Raw genomic sequence first — 18,097 nt, 5'->3', positions numbered from 1 at the left:
GGAGCTTATTAGAAATGCAGAATCTTAGACACCAACCCGGACATACGGAATCAGAATCTGCATTTAATAAGATCCCCAGGAGATTCACAGGCACATTGTTGAGAAACATGGCAGTAGCAAATGACGTAACTTAAGCATGGAGCCCATCTCTTTTAAAAAAAACAACAACAAAAAATACGTGGTGTAAATTGCCTAAAAATATATATTGTTGTAACTAAGTAATGAGCCATTTTGTGAAGAGGTCACGCATAGCTCTATAAATAATGCTTCTGAATAAACATAAAACATAAAATTGATATAGGTTCAGAATAGCCTTAATGAGGAGCATACTTCAGTTCCTGGAAAGAAATGTTTTGAAACCCTCCATATTTTATAGTGCTTTTCAGTTTCCAAACCTCTGTCATATATGTTGTCATTTAATTTCCCCAATAACCTTGTGAAGTAGGATGATACAGAAGGAGGAACCAAGGTGAGAGACGTGAGGGGGCTTAGAGTCACTAGGAGGATGGTCTAGCCAGTAATGGGTCTCCTAGAACAAGAACCCACATCTTTAGATCACCACGGCACCCTGGAATCCCAGGTAACTTGCATTCAATTTAATATCAGCAACTAGGGAGTTTCCAGAATAGCCAAAAATCAAGCAAGAAGGTGATAGAGAGCCATACAAATTATCTACCAGCTTATTTATTAGACTCTCTGTGAGTTTATCTAGCTGATTCATTTTTGTATTGTTCTGGAAAGGACTTATTACATTGATTTTCATTGTTGTCCCTGGAACAGCAGCATCAGCATCACCTGGAAATCTGTTAGAAATGCACATTCTCAGGCCCCAGCCCAGACTTATGGAATCTGAGATGTGTTCCCGTAATCTGTGTTTTAACAAGCCTTCCAGGTGACTCTGGTGCATGGTAAAGGTTGAGAGCTCCTGAATTAGATTGGTTTACAAGCTTACATATTCTCTGTATACCAGCACGCTAACCTGATCACAAAAGCCAGTATACAAAATATACAACAATTAACAATGCCATAAAACGAAATTTTCTTTTTTTAGTTAACATAAAGAGCACACGGGAATGCAACAAGTACTCAAGAATTCCAGTTAACTAAATACTAATGCAAACATCCTTCACTTAATAAATATTGCAAATATTCACATTATATTACAACAGTGCCTTGGAAGAATTTATACTCATTTTTGAAATTAATGCAATCATTTTTTTGTAATAATAAAGAGAAAAATAAAACCTTAGTTTCGAACGTGCACTACAGAGTTCATCAGGCTGTTCATTATATACAGTTTGTCCTGTGGAAAAGCTCATGGTTTTTACAAGGATTCTGGGAAGCCCATGAGAGTGAGAAGGATTAAAAGCCAGAGTTAACAGTGAGATTATTCTTTTAAAAAAAGGAAAAATCTTATATGTCTACAGAGAATGCATCTTTCAGGTGGGCTTTGCCAAGGGGTCAACCCACACAGTAAATATTCTATAATGTGGTAATAGCCCTTTCACTTATTTTTTTTAACTTTCTGTCATGAATTTACAGGAAAAAAATTTAAGAGCATTAAGTGGATATGGAGGAAAGAGATAAGGCTAGGTAGGTCTGTGGTTTCACTGGTGATCCTTTAATTGGTTTTAAAATGATTGACGTGCAACAAAATGTGGTAGAGAGAAGAATCATAGCACCCCAAAGACGTCCTCTGTGTCCCAGTCCCCAGAATCTTTGAAAATGTTACCTGACATAGTAAAAGGGATTTTGCAGATGTGATTAAATTAAGGCTCTTGAGATGGGGAGATTACGCTGGCTCATCCAGGGGGCCCCAGGGAATCACAAAGGTCCTTATCAGAGGAAGGCAGGAGAGTCAGGGTCAGAGGGGATGTGAGGAGGGAAGCTGAGGTCAGAGTGATGAAGTTGCTGCAAGGAGGTCACAAGCCAAGGAATGTGGGCCGCCTCTAGGAGCCGGAAAAGGCAAGGCAAGGATAGGGTTCTCTCCTAGGACTTCCAGAAGGAATGCAGGCCTGCGGACACCTTGATGTCAGCCCTGTGAGACCCATTTCAAAATTCTGACCTCCAGAACAGTAAGATAATTAGTGTGCGGTGTTTAGGCTACTAAATTGTGGTAATTTGTTATAACAGCAATAGGAAACTAATACAAAACATGTGATATTCTTAATTCCAGGTATCATATCATCAGGTGGCATTAGTTCAGACCTTCACTCCAAGGTTAGAAATTAAATTTAATCACTGAAACTTGTTTCTCTGAAGCTGTTTATAATACAAGCTAAAATGAGTGTAGTAATTTACCATTGACCCAGTGAGGTTTTTAACATGTTATAGCAGAGTGGTGAAGCTTCAGGCTATGGAGGCACATGGCCTGGTTTGAATTCTGACTGTCGTTTATTAGTTACATGCCCTTGGCAAAGTTACTTGTCTGAGCCTCAGTTTCCTCACCCATCAAATAGGAAGGTGTGATGGTTAACTTTATGTGTCAACTTGACGGGGCCATGGGATGTCCAGATAGCTGATTAAACATGATTTCTGGGTGTGTCTGTGAGGGTGTTTCTGGAAGAGATTAGCATTCGAACTGGTGGACTGAGTAAAGCAGATGGCCCTCCCCAGTGGGGGTGGGTCTCATCCAATTCATTGAGAGCCTGAAAAGAACAAAAACGCAGAGGAAGGTTGAATTCCCTCTCTGCCTGATTGCTTGAGCTGGAACATTGGCCTCCTGCCCTTGGTGCTCCTGGTTCTCAGGACTTCAGACCCGGACTGGAATCTATACCACAGGCTCTCTGTGTCTCAGGCCTTCAAATTATACCACTGGCTTTCCCCAGTCTCCAATTTGCCAAAGGCAGATTGTGGAACTTCTCAGGCTCCATAATGATGCAAGCCAATACCTTATAATAAATCTATATCTGCATCTACGTCCAAATCTCTATCTGCATCTGTCCCTCACCTGTATCTCTATCTATGTCTCTGTGTACACCTGTTCTGTGTCTTCGTCTACATCTCTATCTCTATCTATCATCTGGCCCTTGCCTATATCTTTATCTCTATCTCTACCCCTACCTCTATCTCTATCTCTGTCTCTGTCTCTATCTCTATCCCCTATTGGCTCTGTGTCTCTGGAGAATTCTGGGGATAAACAGAGATGATGTATATATGGACTATGTGCCTGGCCCATAATAAGAGAGCCTTGAGGGCTGGCCAGGGCAGGTCTTGCTCCATGCCATGTTTAGAGATGAGGGGGCCCAAGTTCACTCAAGTTCACGCAGGTTATAAGCAATAGTGTTGACTCATAGTTTATCCACTCCTTTGTTCTTTCTGTTACGACAAGAAATGCTGTTATTGATTGGTAAAAGCTATCTAATGCAATTTTTATTATACTGACCAGTAGAATAAAAGAAAAAATTAGTCTCTCTTGAAAATAACGATACCATAAAAACATCACATTTTGAAAGGGTAATTCTGTGCTGAAATATATGATTGTGCAACATACTCCTGGAGCAATCGTCAATTAATACAGTTTCTAAATCGTGGTTAAGTAAACACCTGCCAAGGCATGTCTTTAGTCTGAGGCGTGCTAGAGAGAATGTTTATCGTCATGCATTATCTGACCCACACACCCATCTTTTTAGGAGCTGCTGGGGGCAGTGGAGGGCTGGCCCTTACCTCATCTGAGAAATCCGGATTCTGGGAATGGTGCAGAACTGCTGTGTAGGCGGCTGAGGTGAAGAGGGGCCCTCCAGGTTTTCCATAAATACACTGTTTAAAAAGTTATCAGTTGAACAATTATGAGTGTCTGAAATGGACCCTGAGCACAAAAAAGGCCACAACTCTCCAGTTACCAATCCTGGGACAAAGACGAATTTTGTGATAACTTGCAAGGCTTAGCTGACATCTAATTAACCTTGGACTTCTTTGACCTACTGCCCTATATTTATTATACAATGGGGCACTGCTGAAGAAAATTTGAAGGCTTTAATTCATCATGTAGATATTACATCAATGCTGAACACCTGAATCAGTTCACTACCAACCTTTTGATTACTAGGAGAGAGCTAATTTGTTCAATTCTGATTTCTGCAGGATGGCCTCCTCAAGGCCCATGGTATCCAGCTCTGGTCTAGAGTTCAAGGCACCCAGTCCTGGTGACTACAAGGCTTGGTTGGACTCCAGCCCCTGACATGCCAGCCCCCAAGCAAGAATGCCGAGCTGGAAGGATAGGCCTGGTTCCAGGCTCCACCATATTGTATTACTATTCTGTCCCAGCCCATAATCAGGCCAGAGGTTGTGATATATGAGACAGCCTAAGGCTCAGGCTCCCTCTTCTGGAGTCTGCTGTATGTCTGTGTGATGCTTTAGAATGCAATGAAACAGAGGATTCACACACCTATGATGGTCCCTCTTCTCTAGAATTTTCCCCATACACACTGCTCCAGCAGGCCTGGGGTTTGCCATCTGGTCATTCCCTTTGTTTGCTGGATAATTCCATTTCACATTATTTTTTCTCTCCTGATGCTAATGTCATTGTGGAGCTTGGAACGTGTGGATACTGAGAGTGGCTCAAGACTATTTTAAAGAACTCTTTCTCCACCACGTGATTCATTCCACCACTTGAACTGATTATCAGTCTTCTGAATAATGCTACAAAACTTCTTGGCACAGAGAACACAATTTGTACCTGACAGAGTGCTCTAAGTGATTCTCTCAGATAATTGTGAGGGTTACTTAGAAATTAGTTTTGTCCTTTACTATCTCATTCCTCTGATTCACTGAAACTGGGAAGATCTGGCTGCAGGCCCACTAAAAATAATTTTCCTGTCTATTTTTATAGGTTACTTTAAGTTATTTGAAGTCCCTAAAATAAAAACAGTATATATCAAATGTGAACTCTGAAAAATGGCATCCCGTTGCAGTTTTATAGGTTAAAACAGCACCATTCATATAAATGCCATAGTTTTATTGATCTTATTAAATCATGTGATCAACAACCAGGAGGGACTTCCCAGAGCCATTTTCCAGCTCTTCAGGCAGTTGGCCACACGTACCATCCATAAATGTGAGCATCCCATGGGCCCTCTGCGTTAGCCATTAGGCCAGAATGCAGCGCCCTCTGCACAGGCCACACGAAGGGCAGCTGGGCGTGGCATTTCAAATCAAGCGTGCTGAATTGAGAGGCGGGCTAATCTTTGAAAAGGGCAAAGCTTTCCAGAGGGGAATCTTTGCATTTATTTCACACCAGAATGGTTTCTTTTTTTCCAAATCATGAAAAGCTAAGCAGAGCCATGAGACTGGCATTTCTAATAGATCTACCTCCTGATGGCTATTACATCAGGTGCATTTTAGGAAATCTAGAACAAATGTATTGAACTGCTCATCTTTCAACCTCAGTGGCAGAGAGGAGCTGTCAGCTGCCGTCCCCCTTTATGCTGTGTCCTTTTGAGGACTTGGCTCACCTTCACCGGCTTGGCACCTTCCTCATCGGAATTTTTGAATTCAATGCACACGGTTATATTTCGTGCCTGAAATTACAGCGAGGGAAAACGGAAATTGTCATTTCCTGTTAAATAACACCAAAAACCAATCCAAGTGCCTAAAATAAGTAGCTTCTAATTCAATCTGAAACATGTAGAATACCCAACACTTTCCTGTGACATTATCCGTAGTGCTCAGAAATGGCAGAAGGATTTAGAGAGATGTTTTAAAAGGGAAGAAAAAACTCATATTGAAAAGGGGTAGGTGTGCTATTTTCAGAGTATCTTAAGCAACTAAATAAAAGGTCTAGAACAAAATTATTTAGGGCTGATTTCAGAAAGGATTATTAATATTTCACAAACCCATGTATCCTTAAAACTTTTAAGGTGAAACTCATTACTACCCCTTATTAAACATTTTCTTCAAATAGTTTTCTATTCCAAAGGGTTGGCTTATAGTAAGTTGTATTTGGGCTTGAGAAGTTATCTTAATATGATCTAAATAGGGTGGAGTGAGAGGATGGTACCTCAGAAACATACCATACCTTGTTGAAACATTTCTGGCTATCAAACTTGAGGTGCTTGGGGTAAATGTAAATTTGATTTTTGTATACTCTATAAGGTCGGCAATACTTTGTTGAGTCGTAAACAAATTCTTCCACCTCCACTGTGGGTTCTGATTGAGCCGCCACATTAAAAGGCTTGACAGGAATAAAGGACGACGTTACACAGTCTTTAAAAATCAGAAAATAAGAGTTTGTCATTGAATATGATTGCTTTCAAGGGAACAGTAGTTAACATATTTTAAAACGAACCCACTCAAAAGAGAAATTCCATACTTGTATACCAATTTATGTTAAATTATGCTAGCATGACAAATTTGTAGGAGGTAGGCATGACAGATAATCAAGCTATATTTCTAATGTCAAAACTGATGTCTCAAAAAAACTGATAAATCTTTTGGATGGATTTATAACTATCTTCTTTTTGTATAAAATTTCATATAAAAATTAAATTTAGTTAATGATCCTCTAAGCATACTAATTAGGTATTATAAGATAAGGATTAACTCACTGACTTTTACTATAACACTATAAAAATAATACAAATATTGATATATGATAGAACAAAATTTTGTCCAAAGGGTCTATTACTGATCGCACCAACTGGATTAATAGTAATTTTTCCCTACGGAACGATTTCACAACCTCGGCCTGAAGCTCCCTCTTCATTATTAGATACAATTTATTTTATTTTTCTCTTCAGTTTTTACAATCTTTTAAAATCTAACCTTGTAGGAATAGCCTAAAGAAAAAAAAGACCATTAGGAATTTATAAATCAAAACTTCTGTCACTAAATAGTTCGGAGGCTGAAGCTGTGGTACTGAAAGCAAGCAAGGCCTTCTACCTTCCTTTATTCCAACTGGAATCTTTCTGTGCTCAAAACAGCAAAATTATTAGGTAAATATGCTTGGGAATCAGATTACAGGTTTAAAAAAAGATCAATTATAATATTTTTATTACATGTTCAAATTTCTCTAATGTCCTACAGTTCTTTGCAAGAGCATATTTTAACTTTCTCTTTTGTTATTTTTCTCTTCCACGTGTAATAAAAGCCACATCCCACAAATCAGGTAGAGGAAAGACTTTATCCCCTGCTTTTTCATGCCAATCAATACAAAAGTGATTTGGAGCCATGGCTTAAGTTAGAATGCTTATTTTATTTCATATTACAATGATTTGTGGAAAAATTATAAGAATGAAAAACTTAATAGTGCTAATGGTAATTACAATATCCTGTGGTAATAATCCTCTCCCGATTTGTAGTTCATTTTAGGATGCCTTTATTCCTTCTTTTCATCACTGAGAAAGCCACTAAAGGGCATAATCAGAGGCAATAAAACAAAATAAACCAATGCCACCACTTAAGAAATAAGTTCTGAAAACTTTATTTTTAAGTTAATAAAAGCAGTTTCTGAAATTAAAATTTTCACTGACATAAATGGGACTTTTGGCCATATTCTGAAAAAGATATGTGTTCTCTGTGTAATAACAGAGTCTAAAAATCGTCCAGTTATAATTACTGCATGGCCACTTGGGTGGCTATGCACGGTGTTCAGAGTTACCCCATGGCAACATAGCGTGGGAAAACCCGTCCTGTATTTTGAGCCAGAGGAACTGAATAGAATATAAATTCTCCTATTATGGGATATTGGTTTATCAAATCTATCTGACCTGGTCTTCATTTGCAACCTTCCAGGGTTTTGAGGATTAAATGATGTAATCTAATACCTAGCTGGGTGCATGGTGCACACTAGATAAACATTAGATTACCCCCGAATATAGTTCCTATCCTACAATACTTATAGTCTGTCTTAATGGAGAAATAAGAAGTCCCAAATTTCTAAGGATGATGAATTCCATTTATCCCAAACTTTGAGAAAAAAAACCCAAACAAATCTTTGTAACCAACCAACTATCCAACCAACCAACCAACCAAAAAACCATTAAATATTCAAAACTCTGTGAGCAAACTATGGCATCATCATCATACTTGGATGCTCCAAAGGAATGTTGTCAACAGCAATATCCAGGCTTCCAGGGATCGTCTGTGTTTTGCTTATTCTGTCAGCCCTGTGAAAGCACGCCGGTGGACACACACAAAATGAATTATTCTAGTTGTCAAGAAAAAATAGTAACTGTAATTCTGAGCTTTGATAAGAGTAAACGGGAGAACTATAAACAATCTTGTGAATGATTTCATTTAGCTAGCTTTATTTTGAAAACCAAAATTTATGTGATGTTGCAAATAAAAATAAAAATGAAGTTACAGATATTCTGAAGAATGTTTTAAATTTATTTGCACCTACTTTAGACAACATTTATATAAATGGCCAAAGAAGTACCATAGTGAGTATATAGTTTTTGGTAACAAAAAGTAGTGGCATTTGAACTGGTTTACGTGATTCGCTTTCATGAGGAGTTTTAAGAAGTTTCGAGAGCAAGGCTGGTTTTTGTTACACCTGCTAAGCGGACAGTCTGCTTTTTCCCTCTTCACCAACAATCAAGGACAAGGAGCCTTTCCGTGTTCTTGGTTCTTCTGCTCCCTCCTTCCCTTGTAAATGTATGCAGACGCCCCTTGTCTACCTATCCCTGCTCACTCTAATTCTTGAGTCATTGCATTTCCTTCCCTCCCTCTCTACTAAAACCTTCTTGACCATCTTCCTTTATAGGAAGGGGAAAGTGGCTGATAACAATTTCAAGGGTTACCCCTCTCAGGAAATCTACTCTGAAAGGTGGAATAATTCTAGGGGTGAGTTACAGCCAGCTCTTCCCAGCTTGTGGTAGCTGATTGTTAAATTTTTCAGTTATTTTGCTACCATTAAACACAGCCATTATTGAAAATGAAATTATATAATTTCAAGGTGTGCACATTTCTTCCAAACTCCATGTTTGTTACCCTATTGGTAGCTTGAAATCAGCAATGGTAGGAGAATTTACAGCATAGAAATTGGCCATCAGTACAAATCAGTTTTTTCTCCCTAGTGGGTCAATTACCAGCACACTACCAAGAATAACTGTCCTAAAATGTAAAGCATTCGTGAAATAATTTAATGTCTCATCAGTACAGCATCGGGTATTCTAGATGCTCTCTATGTGCCATAGAGATAATTTTCTTTGCTATACACTGATGACATGGGTTTTGTGAGAGTGTGGTCTTCTTCTGTTTATATCAGATTACCCCAAAACCTTTTCCCATTCTCTTCTGCTCAGCATTACAGCTTTTCATCCTTTAGTACACCAGCAAAAACATAAATAGGAAAAGCATCTGTAATTTCCACTTGGTGGCTGTGTTAGCCTTGGGGAAGACTACGGTAGGAGTTCTGACCAGAAAGTTTGATGAAATCAAGGGAGAGTCTCCCCATGTAAGGAGTGGTCTAGGAGATTGTTGATTCTTAGATGGGAGAGGCAGAGAGTTAACATTTGAGGAAGGGGCAAAGGGCCCAAGAATCCTGTGTGTAGTGGGAGATTAACAGTTTAAGACAAGTTGCTTGTCATGAAAGATCTTATCACTATCAGATGTTGAATGTATGGTGATTCATTTAAAAATTGTTGTGGCTCTTATATTTTTCTTCTTTTATCACTAACTTCCATCATCTTTTCTAAAAGCATCTGAATGACAGAAATATTATGAATTACTGTATTCACAGGAAATAATTTTGCAGAGTTTCAAAACATAGTTCTAAAATTCCTTAATACACCTCCTATTTGCAGGTGTCTATGTCCCCATCTTCTGAATCTAGGCTTTGTGACAACTTCACAGTATATTCTGGCAGAAATGGTGCTGTGACAGTTTCCAGGCCCTGGTCTTAAGGAACTAGCAATGATCATTTTCTGTCCCCTGGGACCCTTACTCTTAGAAGCTAGCCACCATGTCATGAGGGAGCCATAGTATCTTATGGAGAAGCTCCCACGGAGAAGAACGAAGGTCTCTAGCCTACAGCTCCAGCTGAGCTCCCAGTCAACAACCAGCACCAACCTGCCAGTCATTAAATGAGGCATCTTGAATGTGGATCCTCTGGCTCCGGTTCACCTCCCCCAGCCGAAGCCATGGGCAAAAGAGACGAGCTCTCCTCACCTAGCTGTGCTCAAATTATGGACTCAAGAGTAAAATAAGTGATGTCGTTCTTTTAAGCCACTAAGTTTTGGGGTGATCTGTTACGCAGCAATAGATAATTGACGTAGTTTAATATCTCACACTCCTTCCATATAATTCTGGCAAGTTTACTCTTGTGATGTCATTTGGGTGTATGTGAAGTCATCTGCAAAGCATCTCTTTCTGGAGGAGATTGGACATTTGAGAATCAAGTAACCAAGCATTATTTATGCAGAGATCACAAATCAATAGTAGCAATGTAGCTGATTTATGTTAATTTCAAGAGTATCCCAAAAATCCTACCTTCTGTAATCTGACACTAGTTTCAGAAGGTCCTCCGTTGAAATCTTGCTACTTTCTTGTCTATACAACGGTGAAAATCTTGAGTCTCTGTCCACATTTCCCTGGCTGTCCTTAAATACTGATCTGAAAGAAAATAATATTTATTCAGGTTGGTACTTGGATATTGTCTAAGGGGTTGTGTTTTTAAGGTGACTAAAATGATTCAATTCCCCATTTATAATGGAAGAAACTCCATGCAGGAATTTATAAAATGAAAAGACAAGAAAACTTCTTAGAAGTTTCATTTACACAGTATATTTGATATCTTTCATTTCTTATTTTCAACTCAGTATCTAAAGTGACAGGAGCCCATGTTACAACTACATTTATTTCTGAGTTAGTAACATACCAAAACCTGGCAGTATTAGGAGAGTGGAGAGGGATGGGAACACGTGTTACTCCTTTTTCATTATTTCCCGGGAAAGTCAGAGTCACTTCAAATGTGAGGGGTGCCATCAGAATTTACGAGTAGTGGAAAAGGGATAAGGTTGTGTATGTGGGTGTAGAGGTCCAGAATCTTGAAACATGTTTATGGCGATAAATGTGCCCTGTCCTACATTTTAGGACAGAGACAAAGATAAAATGGAGAACGCTTGAGTCAGAATTTTGTATTAAATAAAGAGAACACCATGAACCTGAGCCATTTATTTCCTTCCTTGACCCAATTCATTGGAACTATATAGATTTACTTAAAATACATTAATTGTTTTCCTCCAAATAATATAGCAATGTCAGGCAATACTTGCTAACAAACAAGCAAGTATATATAACATGCTTAATGTCAGTTTTTCTTCCTCATAATTCATCGGGCTCTCTGCCTATCAAAGAAAAATTAGACCCACAGATAATTGATTTTTTGTTAATGTTAGAGAAATGATGAATTTTTCTTTCTTCTAACTTAAGGACTAGACTATTTTATTTCTCTTTAAATTAACTAAGGATTTCAATACACAGGATGTAATGGCCATTTAAATAGACATCTGATCATAGAGCTTTAGTGTCAAATAACGTGGAAAATGGGCCAGGAATTTATCAGAATGATATTTTTGGACTCTTTCGATCTTTCTCCTCATTTTTCCCTGAAAGGGAGGGGAAAAAAGCTCCCCTATCAGATAGCACTAGGGAAGCAGAATGAAAATATTTAACTTGAATGTTATTTTTACCTAAGTATTATACAGGGCTTTTGTTTGAGTGCTTCACAGGGTGAAACCAATATGACATATTTCCCAACATGGGAGGAAGTTAGGCTGAGCTTGAGCAGTAGTTTTTTTGTTATTAACCAGGCACTTCAAATATATCAATAGATGTGAGTTATATAACTTGTTTTCACTCTTATCCACAGCTCTGCCCTGGAAATAGCTCACTCACATTGGACACATTGTAAAGAGAATGAGGAGCAGAGTACCATGGAGAAGTACTGTTGACAGCGCCATCCACTCTGTCCTTGCTCGATAAATATGCTAACTGGCAAAAGATCAGAGAACTGACTCATTGACACAGATGGTTGCAGGATGGCTGGGACATTGTGCCTAGTTCCAACTGCCACGGTGGAGCAATGATCCACCGTCGTGAGGGTTTCAGAATCATGACATCTGGGGTATGATTGAAGGAAATGCGTGTTTAGCCATAAGAGAAAGAAGCCTAGGAGTCCCTGAGAGCTTCGTTCATAAGCAGCACGCATAGCCATGATGTATAGAAAGAACAGGGCATAATTTTTGTGGCTCTGGAAGATAAGACATAAAAGTCGTTGTCAAGCAGTGTAGAAATCTTTTTAAAAAATGAATTGTGTAATCATTGGAGCTATAAAAAGACAGACAGAAGGAACCACTGTGGGATGCACTGTAAGGAGTCAGAGGTTGGACAACCATTTGTTGGGGATGTTGTTGTTGCACTGAGTACTTTCTAAAAACATACGTATATAAGAAAGAAATTTTTATTTTAGTCTGTTTAACTTTAAAGAAAACCCAGTGTTGTGTTCTGGCCCATTTAGAATGTCACATGAGACAGAGTAAAACAAATAAAAAAGAGTCCTGGCCCGGATTTAGGCACATACGATTCTGGGATGATATGCGTGGACAGAGTTCCATTTAACAGCATTTGTAAGGGTCAACTTCCTCCTGCGTCAATGAGTATAAAACACCCTATGGAGCCATCTGAACGTGTTCTCTTTATCTATCCCAAGGAGAACCTTTTGTGCTGTACAACGGTACGACAGTTGGTGCCAAAAAGAAGAACACGCACCAAATTAATTTCAGAGAAAATGTTCACAGTGATGAGCATCTGTGTATGTTGCAGTGAGTGGGAGGACTGGATCTGGGTAAAAATATGGTCACAAGCTAAATTATCAATTGTATGCTTTTTAATGGTAGTTGATTTTAAGGGCTGAAGTGTTTTAGGGTACACTCAAAATATTATGAAACAAACTGCAATCTAGAAAATATAATAGAAAGGAAAAGTAGCCAGAGAACCAGCAGTATCAATAAGGCATTGAAATATGTTGGCAGGCTGGCTTAGGTCAAAATGACACGAGTAACAAAAAGCCTTCCTCTGATTCAGTTGACATTTATTTGAAGCAGTTTCTACATTGTGCAGGGGAAATTAAAATCTCCTTTGGTTGGATCTTGTACGTATTTTTGTGGTTGGATATTCCAAGTGGTCTAACATGAAATCTTTAGAACCGTATGCTAACCATTTTTCTCAGTTGCTAGAGATGCTTATGTAAATGTAAATGATACATTTATATACCCAAATTGGTGGTGTATACTGTTTCTTAACCTGCAACCAAACCACTAATTAGGCATTAATGTAGCATGAGCTCGTGGTTTTGTCGGCTTTGCCATCCTGGACATAATTACTTCAATAGTTGGTAATATTGTCGGCCTCTCTTGAAACTTCATCTATCTGTCTTCCAATATGTTTTACTAGACAACTTCAAAGTAGGATTGTTACTTCTTTTCCTTACTGCTCAATAGTGGGTAACTTTTTTATTTCTTTTCCCCACATTATTCTTCACTGCCTAAAATTTACCAGAAAGGAAGACTTCTTGAGGTAACTATGATCTCCACAGTTGACTTAATAATCATATTAAAATAATGACTTCCAAGAACGACTATCTTTTAAAATTTTTTTTCAAGGTATGTTTTTTTTCTCCCCAAAGTGCCCCCAGTGCATGGGTTATATCCTAGCTGCAAGTCCTTCTAGTTCTTCTATGTGAGCCACCACCACAACATGGCAACTGACAGACAGGTGGTGTGGTTCTATGGCCAGGAAACGAACCCGGGCTGCTGAAGTGGGAGTGCTGAACTCTAACCACTAGACCATCAGGGCTCACTCAGTATGGCTACCTTTGATTGGGTACCTATCTGTGCTCATTAGTCCCTGCAACAGAAAATTAGGTATTATCATTCCTCTTTTGTACATTTCAAAAAACTGAGGTAAAGACAGACTATCAGTACTTGCCTAAGTTCACTTGGCGAGGAAATAGAGTTAAGATTTCAAACCCAGCTCTGGCTCCAGAATGCCTGCTTCTAAAACCTCAGAATAATGTTGGATATTTAAAGAGAAAATGTGTATACCATTGTCATATTTTCTATATTGGAATATTTCTCTTTTGCTATGGGGCGTCTTGCCTCTACTTGCTCCAACTGGCTTTCTTGTGAGAATTGAGCAAACTTAACAGGAAAAAGTTTGACCAGCGAATTCTAACTAGTTATCCTTTCTCTTGAAACTTATGAGGAACAAAACAACTAAATTCATCATAAAGGGTTCAGCATATCCAAATAATATCTTTTTCATGCAGAATATCCCGGCATTAGTTGCCCCTTTAGGGAGAGAGATTAAAAGGGAGATATAGTGACATTTATGATCTATTTTACGACAGATGCTTTGCACTTGAGACTGTCCACAAGGCAGGTGTTGTCACCTTCATTCTGTAGATGGGGACCGTGAGACTGGAGACACTGGATACTGTGAGACCTGAAAATGGCATAAACTAACCAGTTCGCCCTTCCTTCTGGATTTTAAAGTTATTTGCATTGAAGGTTACTCATATTCAAATGAATACTTAATAGGCTGTTTTTTTTGTAGCATTAATTTATCTTCATTAGTTCATTTGCTTTGTACCTTGCTGGCCTTTTCCAGCATGTCTAGGCCAGTCTCTCCCTCCTTTAAGAAATTCTCGCACTAAGAAAGATGCAAAGAGATTGAGGAGGACAATAGTAATTGATGTTTAAACAGATCTGAGAAGCAATTTTTGTTCTTTATGCAGAAGTTATATGTCCAGATGGATGATTCCACCAACAGTGTCCACATAACGCAGCATTTCTATCAGAGAGTCAATTGGTACTGATAAATTTGGCTATGCTAATCAGTATCAAAATCAAAGAGGGTTTAAATGATCAATTTGATGGTTTCATTTGGACCTCCATATATAGACCTGTGCTTTATGCACACATGAAAACACGCAGCTGCATAAGAAATCATAGAAACTATCTGAATTTTAGGCACACCCAACTCTCAGGACTGATATAACGCCAAGCATTTGTTAAGTCAAACATATCTAATAAACAAGTTATGACTTTGATTTGATCCTACCAAGAACCCCTAGTGTACCTGGTCATGTACACACTGTACACGTCATGGCCCCAAGTCTATTATGGGCTGTCTTGCTAAATTGTCTTGTAAAAACATGTTTCTGGGGAGCTCAAGGTGTTTATGATGATGAACACATTAGCATTTTGCCAGGTGTTGGTATATTAGAAATAACAGGTCACCAGAGGTGTTCAGACTATAAAGGCATTTCTATTCTGTTGGTTGCAGTTGTCAACCTACCTTGTCGCCCAAGCAAATGGCATGCGGTATTTCCCCAACTTGCTGCAGAACTGCCTGTTGGATTTTAGTATCTTTTGTGCATACTAAGGAAAAAATAAATATAAATATTGTTTAGAACATCGCTCTACAAACTGTCCCTGTAAAATACTAATAAATCCATTTTGATGTTATCTTCTATTGAAACTCAGTGGAATTCTGCCTCACTGGCCCACAGATTCTATCTCATAAAGAGCCAGACGATACCTTGTGTGTGCAAACTACTGTACAGCATTTTTCTTTCTTTTTAGTTTGGAAATTGCAAATGTAGAAAATACCCTTGTTTTCGAATACCAACTTTTTTCTTTGTTTCTGACTTAAAAGACCCTAAAATATTGAATGGGAAGTTCTGTTAAATTTACATTCACAGTCTGTCCTATATTTCCTTTTATTCATTATGGCAGAGGTCAGCAAACTTGTTCCGTCAAAGGTCATACAGTAAATATATCGGGCTTTGTGGGCTGTGTGTTCTCCGTTGCGGCTTCTCAATTCTGTCATCGTAGCAGGAAAGCAGGCATACACAATCCAGAAACGAGTGAGTGTGACCGTGTTCCAATAAAACTTTATTTACAAAAACAGGGAGCAGGCTCGATTTGGCCTGCACATCGCAGTTTGCCAAACTCTGAATTAAAGGCCTCTCATAAATATGTTAAACACTGCCCTAAACTGTCACACATTCTCAAAGTCAATTGTTTTGCCATTTTCCCAATATATTTCCTTTGTGTGAAAAATATAGACTTTTTATATTTCTTTTCTATTAAACACTAATATTCAATTATTAAAGATAACATGGTAATACAAAAAAGAAAGCAGAAAAAGTTTCCCGTAGTCCCACCATTCAAAGGACTTAGGGTATTTCCTTTCTTCTTTCTTTCTTCACTGAGGTGTTATCATAATTTGATATAAAATTATCTATCAGCATTGCCAATTTCTTAGTAAACTCTATTCTCCTGTTTTCAGTCAGATTAATCCTAACTTTTCTTTATTGTTAACACTTTGATCCTTGGAGTTAAAGCTTTATCTAAATTTAAATTTATTTCTACCAATAGATTCTTAGCAGTCAGCCATTGCTGGGTCAAAAAACATCAGCCAAGAAATATACTTTACAACTTCCCGATGGATATTCATTTCACTAATATTTCCAGACTCACATTTATCAAACTTGATCATTAACAAGGCAGTATGATTTTATTTGTTGAAAGCAATTAAAAAATTATTTCTGACAAAGATTATGCATTTACCTTGTTGGAATCCGGATTCTTAATATAAGGTTCAGCAGCACTTGCAATGTTTCCCATGAGTACTTTTTCGATTTTGGCCACCAAAACAATTTCAGAATGTGGATTGCTTACAGAAAATATAGCCTATGTACAAAGAAAACAGCTGATAAGCATCTAGGACGCCACACTGAAGACATTTACAAAATTGCACTTTTTTTAAAGGACAGCTTTAAGGGAATTTTTGTTTGGGAAACTGCTCATCTTATGTCATCTATTGGTAAGAACAAAAAAACAAGCATTTCCATCCCCTCAAGAGTAAACAAAAGCGCAACCTGCTTTGGAAATTTTAGCCACTCTTCTGGAAATCCCTTGACGTGAGGTTCGTCTGATTGTTTTGGAGTGACAGTGTCAATGTTTCCATTTCCCAAAGCCACGGAAGCTCCTGAGAGCATCTGCCTGACAGCAGCGTGGTTCAGATCCACGTGGAAATCAGCAGAAATCTTCCTGCTGTCTCTGAGGTCATAAAGTGCCACGCTCAAAAAAAAAGGCTCAATCTGCAGGAAAAAGAAAGAATTGATGGTTTTGACACAAAATCATTACACATGCACTAGCCTCTTTAGTACATTATTTAATAAAGCAGTAGATAAATACCACTATTTATATATAGTGTAATACTTCCATTTATGGTAATATTATAAAATATATGTAATAAATATGTTATATATTATAATACAATCTATATTATATTACATGTTATATATATTTACTTATGTATTTGTAACATATATATTAAGTATATAAAATATACTATTTATAAGAAAGTTCCCAGAATCCTTTCCTCCAGCAGGCGGCTCAGATCCCAGTAGTGTATTTCACTGGTTTCTTCATTCTTGTTTTCCTGCCAAGTATCCCTTTTCATATTTTGTATTACACGCAGGAGTTAGCCTTACAAACCTTCTCCTTATTTCCCCTCCACTCTCAGAAAATACCTGCCACATCAGTCTCCTTCCTGTTTCCTCATGATCAAACTCAGGTCATGCTTTTTGGGCAGTAATACCCCAGACTGATGTTAGATTTTCATAGTTTGTTATATCAAGAGCACACACAGCCAACGGTCTCACCACCTGTAATGTTAACCTTAAGATTCTGGTATAAAGGTATCTGTCAGTCTTCTCCACTATAAAGTCACCATTTTCCCTTAGGCAAGTGGTTAGCCTTTCTGGAGAGATATTCTGAGATTACCCCAATGTTCTGCTACTCATCAAACTCAATCCACCATCGATAACTCCCACCATTGATAACTCAACTACCACTATGGTGGCTACCAACGGTGATTTTCCAGTTCCATCATTCTTTCTACATCTATTAGTTGGTATTCAACTGTAATGACGACTTTCCCTTCTCTGTCATTTATTTACTCAAGTATTTATTTATACATTTATTTATACAAGCATAGATTCATGGATTACTATTTTATTCAATAGATTTCAGACTCTTACTATCATTATTTGTAGTGATGCTCAAATTGTCCCAGATTTGGC

General features: G+C 38.1%; 1 protein-coding gene across 4 annotated transcripts in view; it reads right to left on the bottom strand.

Moving 5' to 3' along the window:
• Nucleotides 1-18,097, bottom strand: part of DOCK10 (dedicator of cytokinesis 10) — a 262,527-nt gene that overhangs the window by 73,045 nt on the left and 171,385 nt on the right. For all 4 annotated transcript variants that reach the window (XM_046644370.1, XM_046644368.1, XM_046644369.1 and 1 more), the window contains exons 12-19: nucleotides 16,889-17,110; nucleotides 16,578-16,700; nucleotides 15,301-15,383; nucleotides 10,432-10,554; nucleotides 8,026-8,105; nucleotides 6,017-6,204; nucleotides 5,454-5,519; nucleotides 3,667-3,759 (exon numbers count right to left, since the gene is read on the bottom strand). In XM_046644370.1, the coding sequence (XP_046500326.1) occupies nucleotides 3,667-3,759; nucleotides 5,454-5,519; nucleotides 6,017-6,204; nucleotides 8,026-8,105; nucleotides 10,432-10,554; nucleotides 15,301-15,383; nucleotides 16,578-16,700; nucleotides 16,889-17,110 (978 nt within the window). The remainder of the gene's footprint in view (nucleotides 1-3,666; nucleotides 3,760-5,453; nucleotides 5,520-6,016; nucleotides 6,205-8,025; nucleotides 8,106-10,431; nucleotides 10,555-15,300; nucleotides 15,384-16,577; nucleotides 16,701-16,888; nucleotides 17,111-18,097) is intronic.

This window comes from Equus quagga, chromosome 17 (genome assembly GCF_021613505.1).
Source record: "Equus quagga isolate Etosha38 chromosome 17, UCLA_HA_Equagga_1.0, whole genome shotgun sequence".
In the NCBI taxonomy this organism is placed as follows: domain Eukaryota; kingdom Metazoa; phylum Chordata; class Mammalia; order Perissodactyla; family Equidae; genus Equus; species Equus quagga.
Note: the sequence above shows the minus strand (reverse complement) of the source record. Positions and strands in the feature narration are given on the sequence as shown.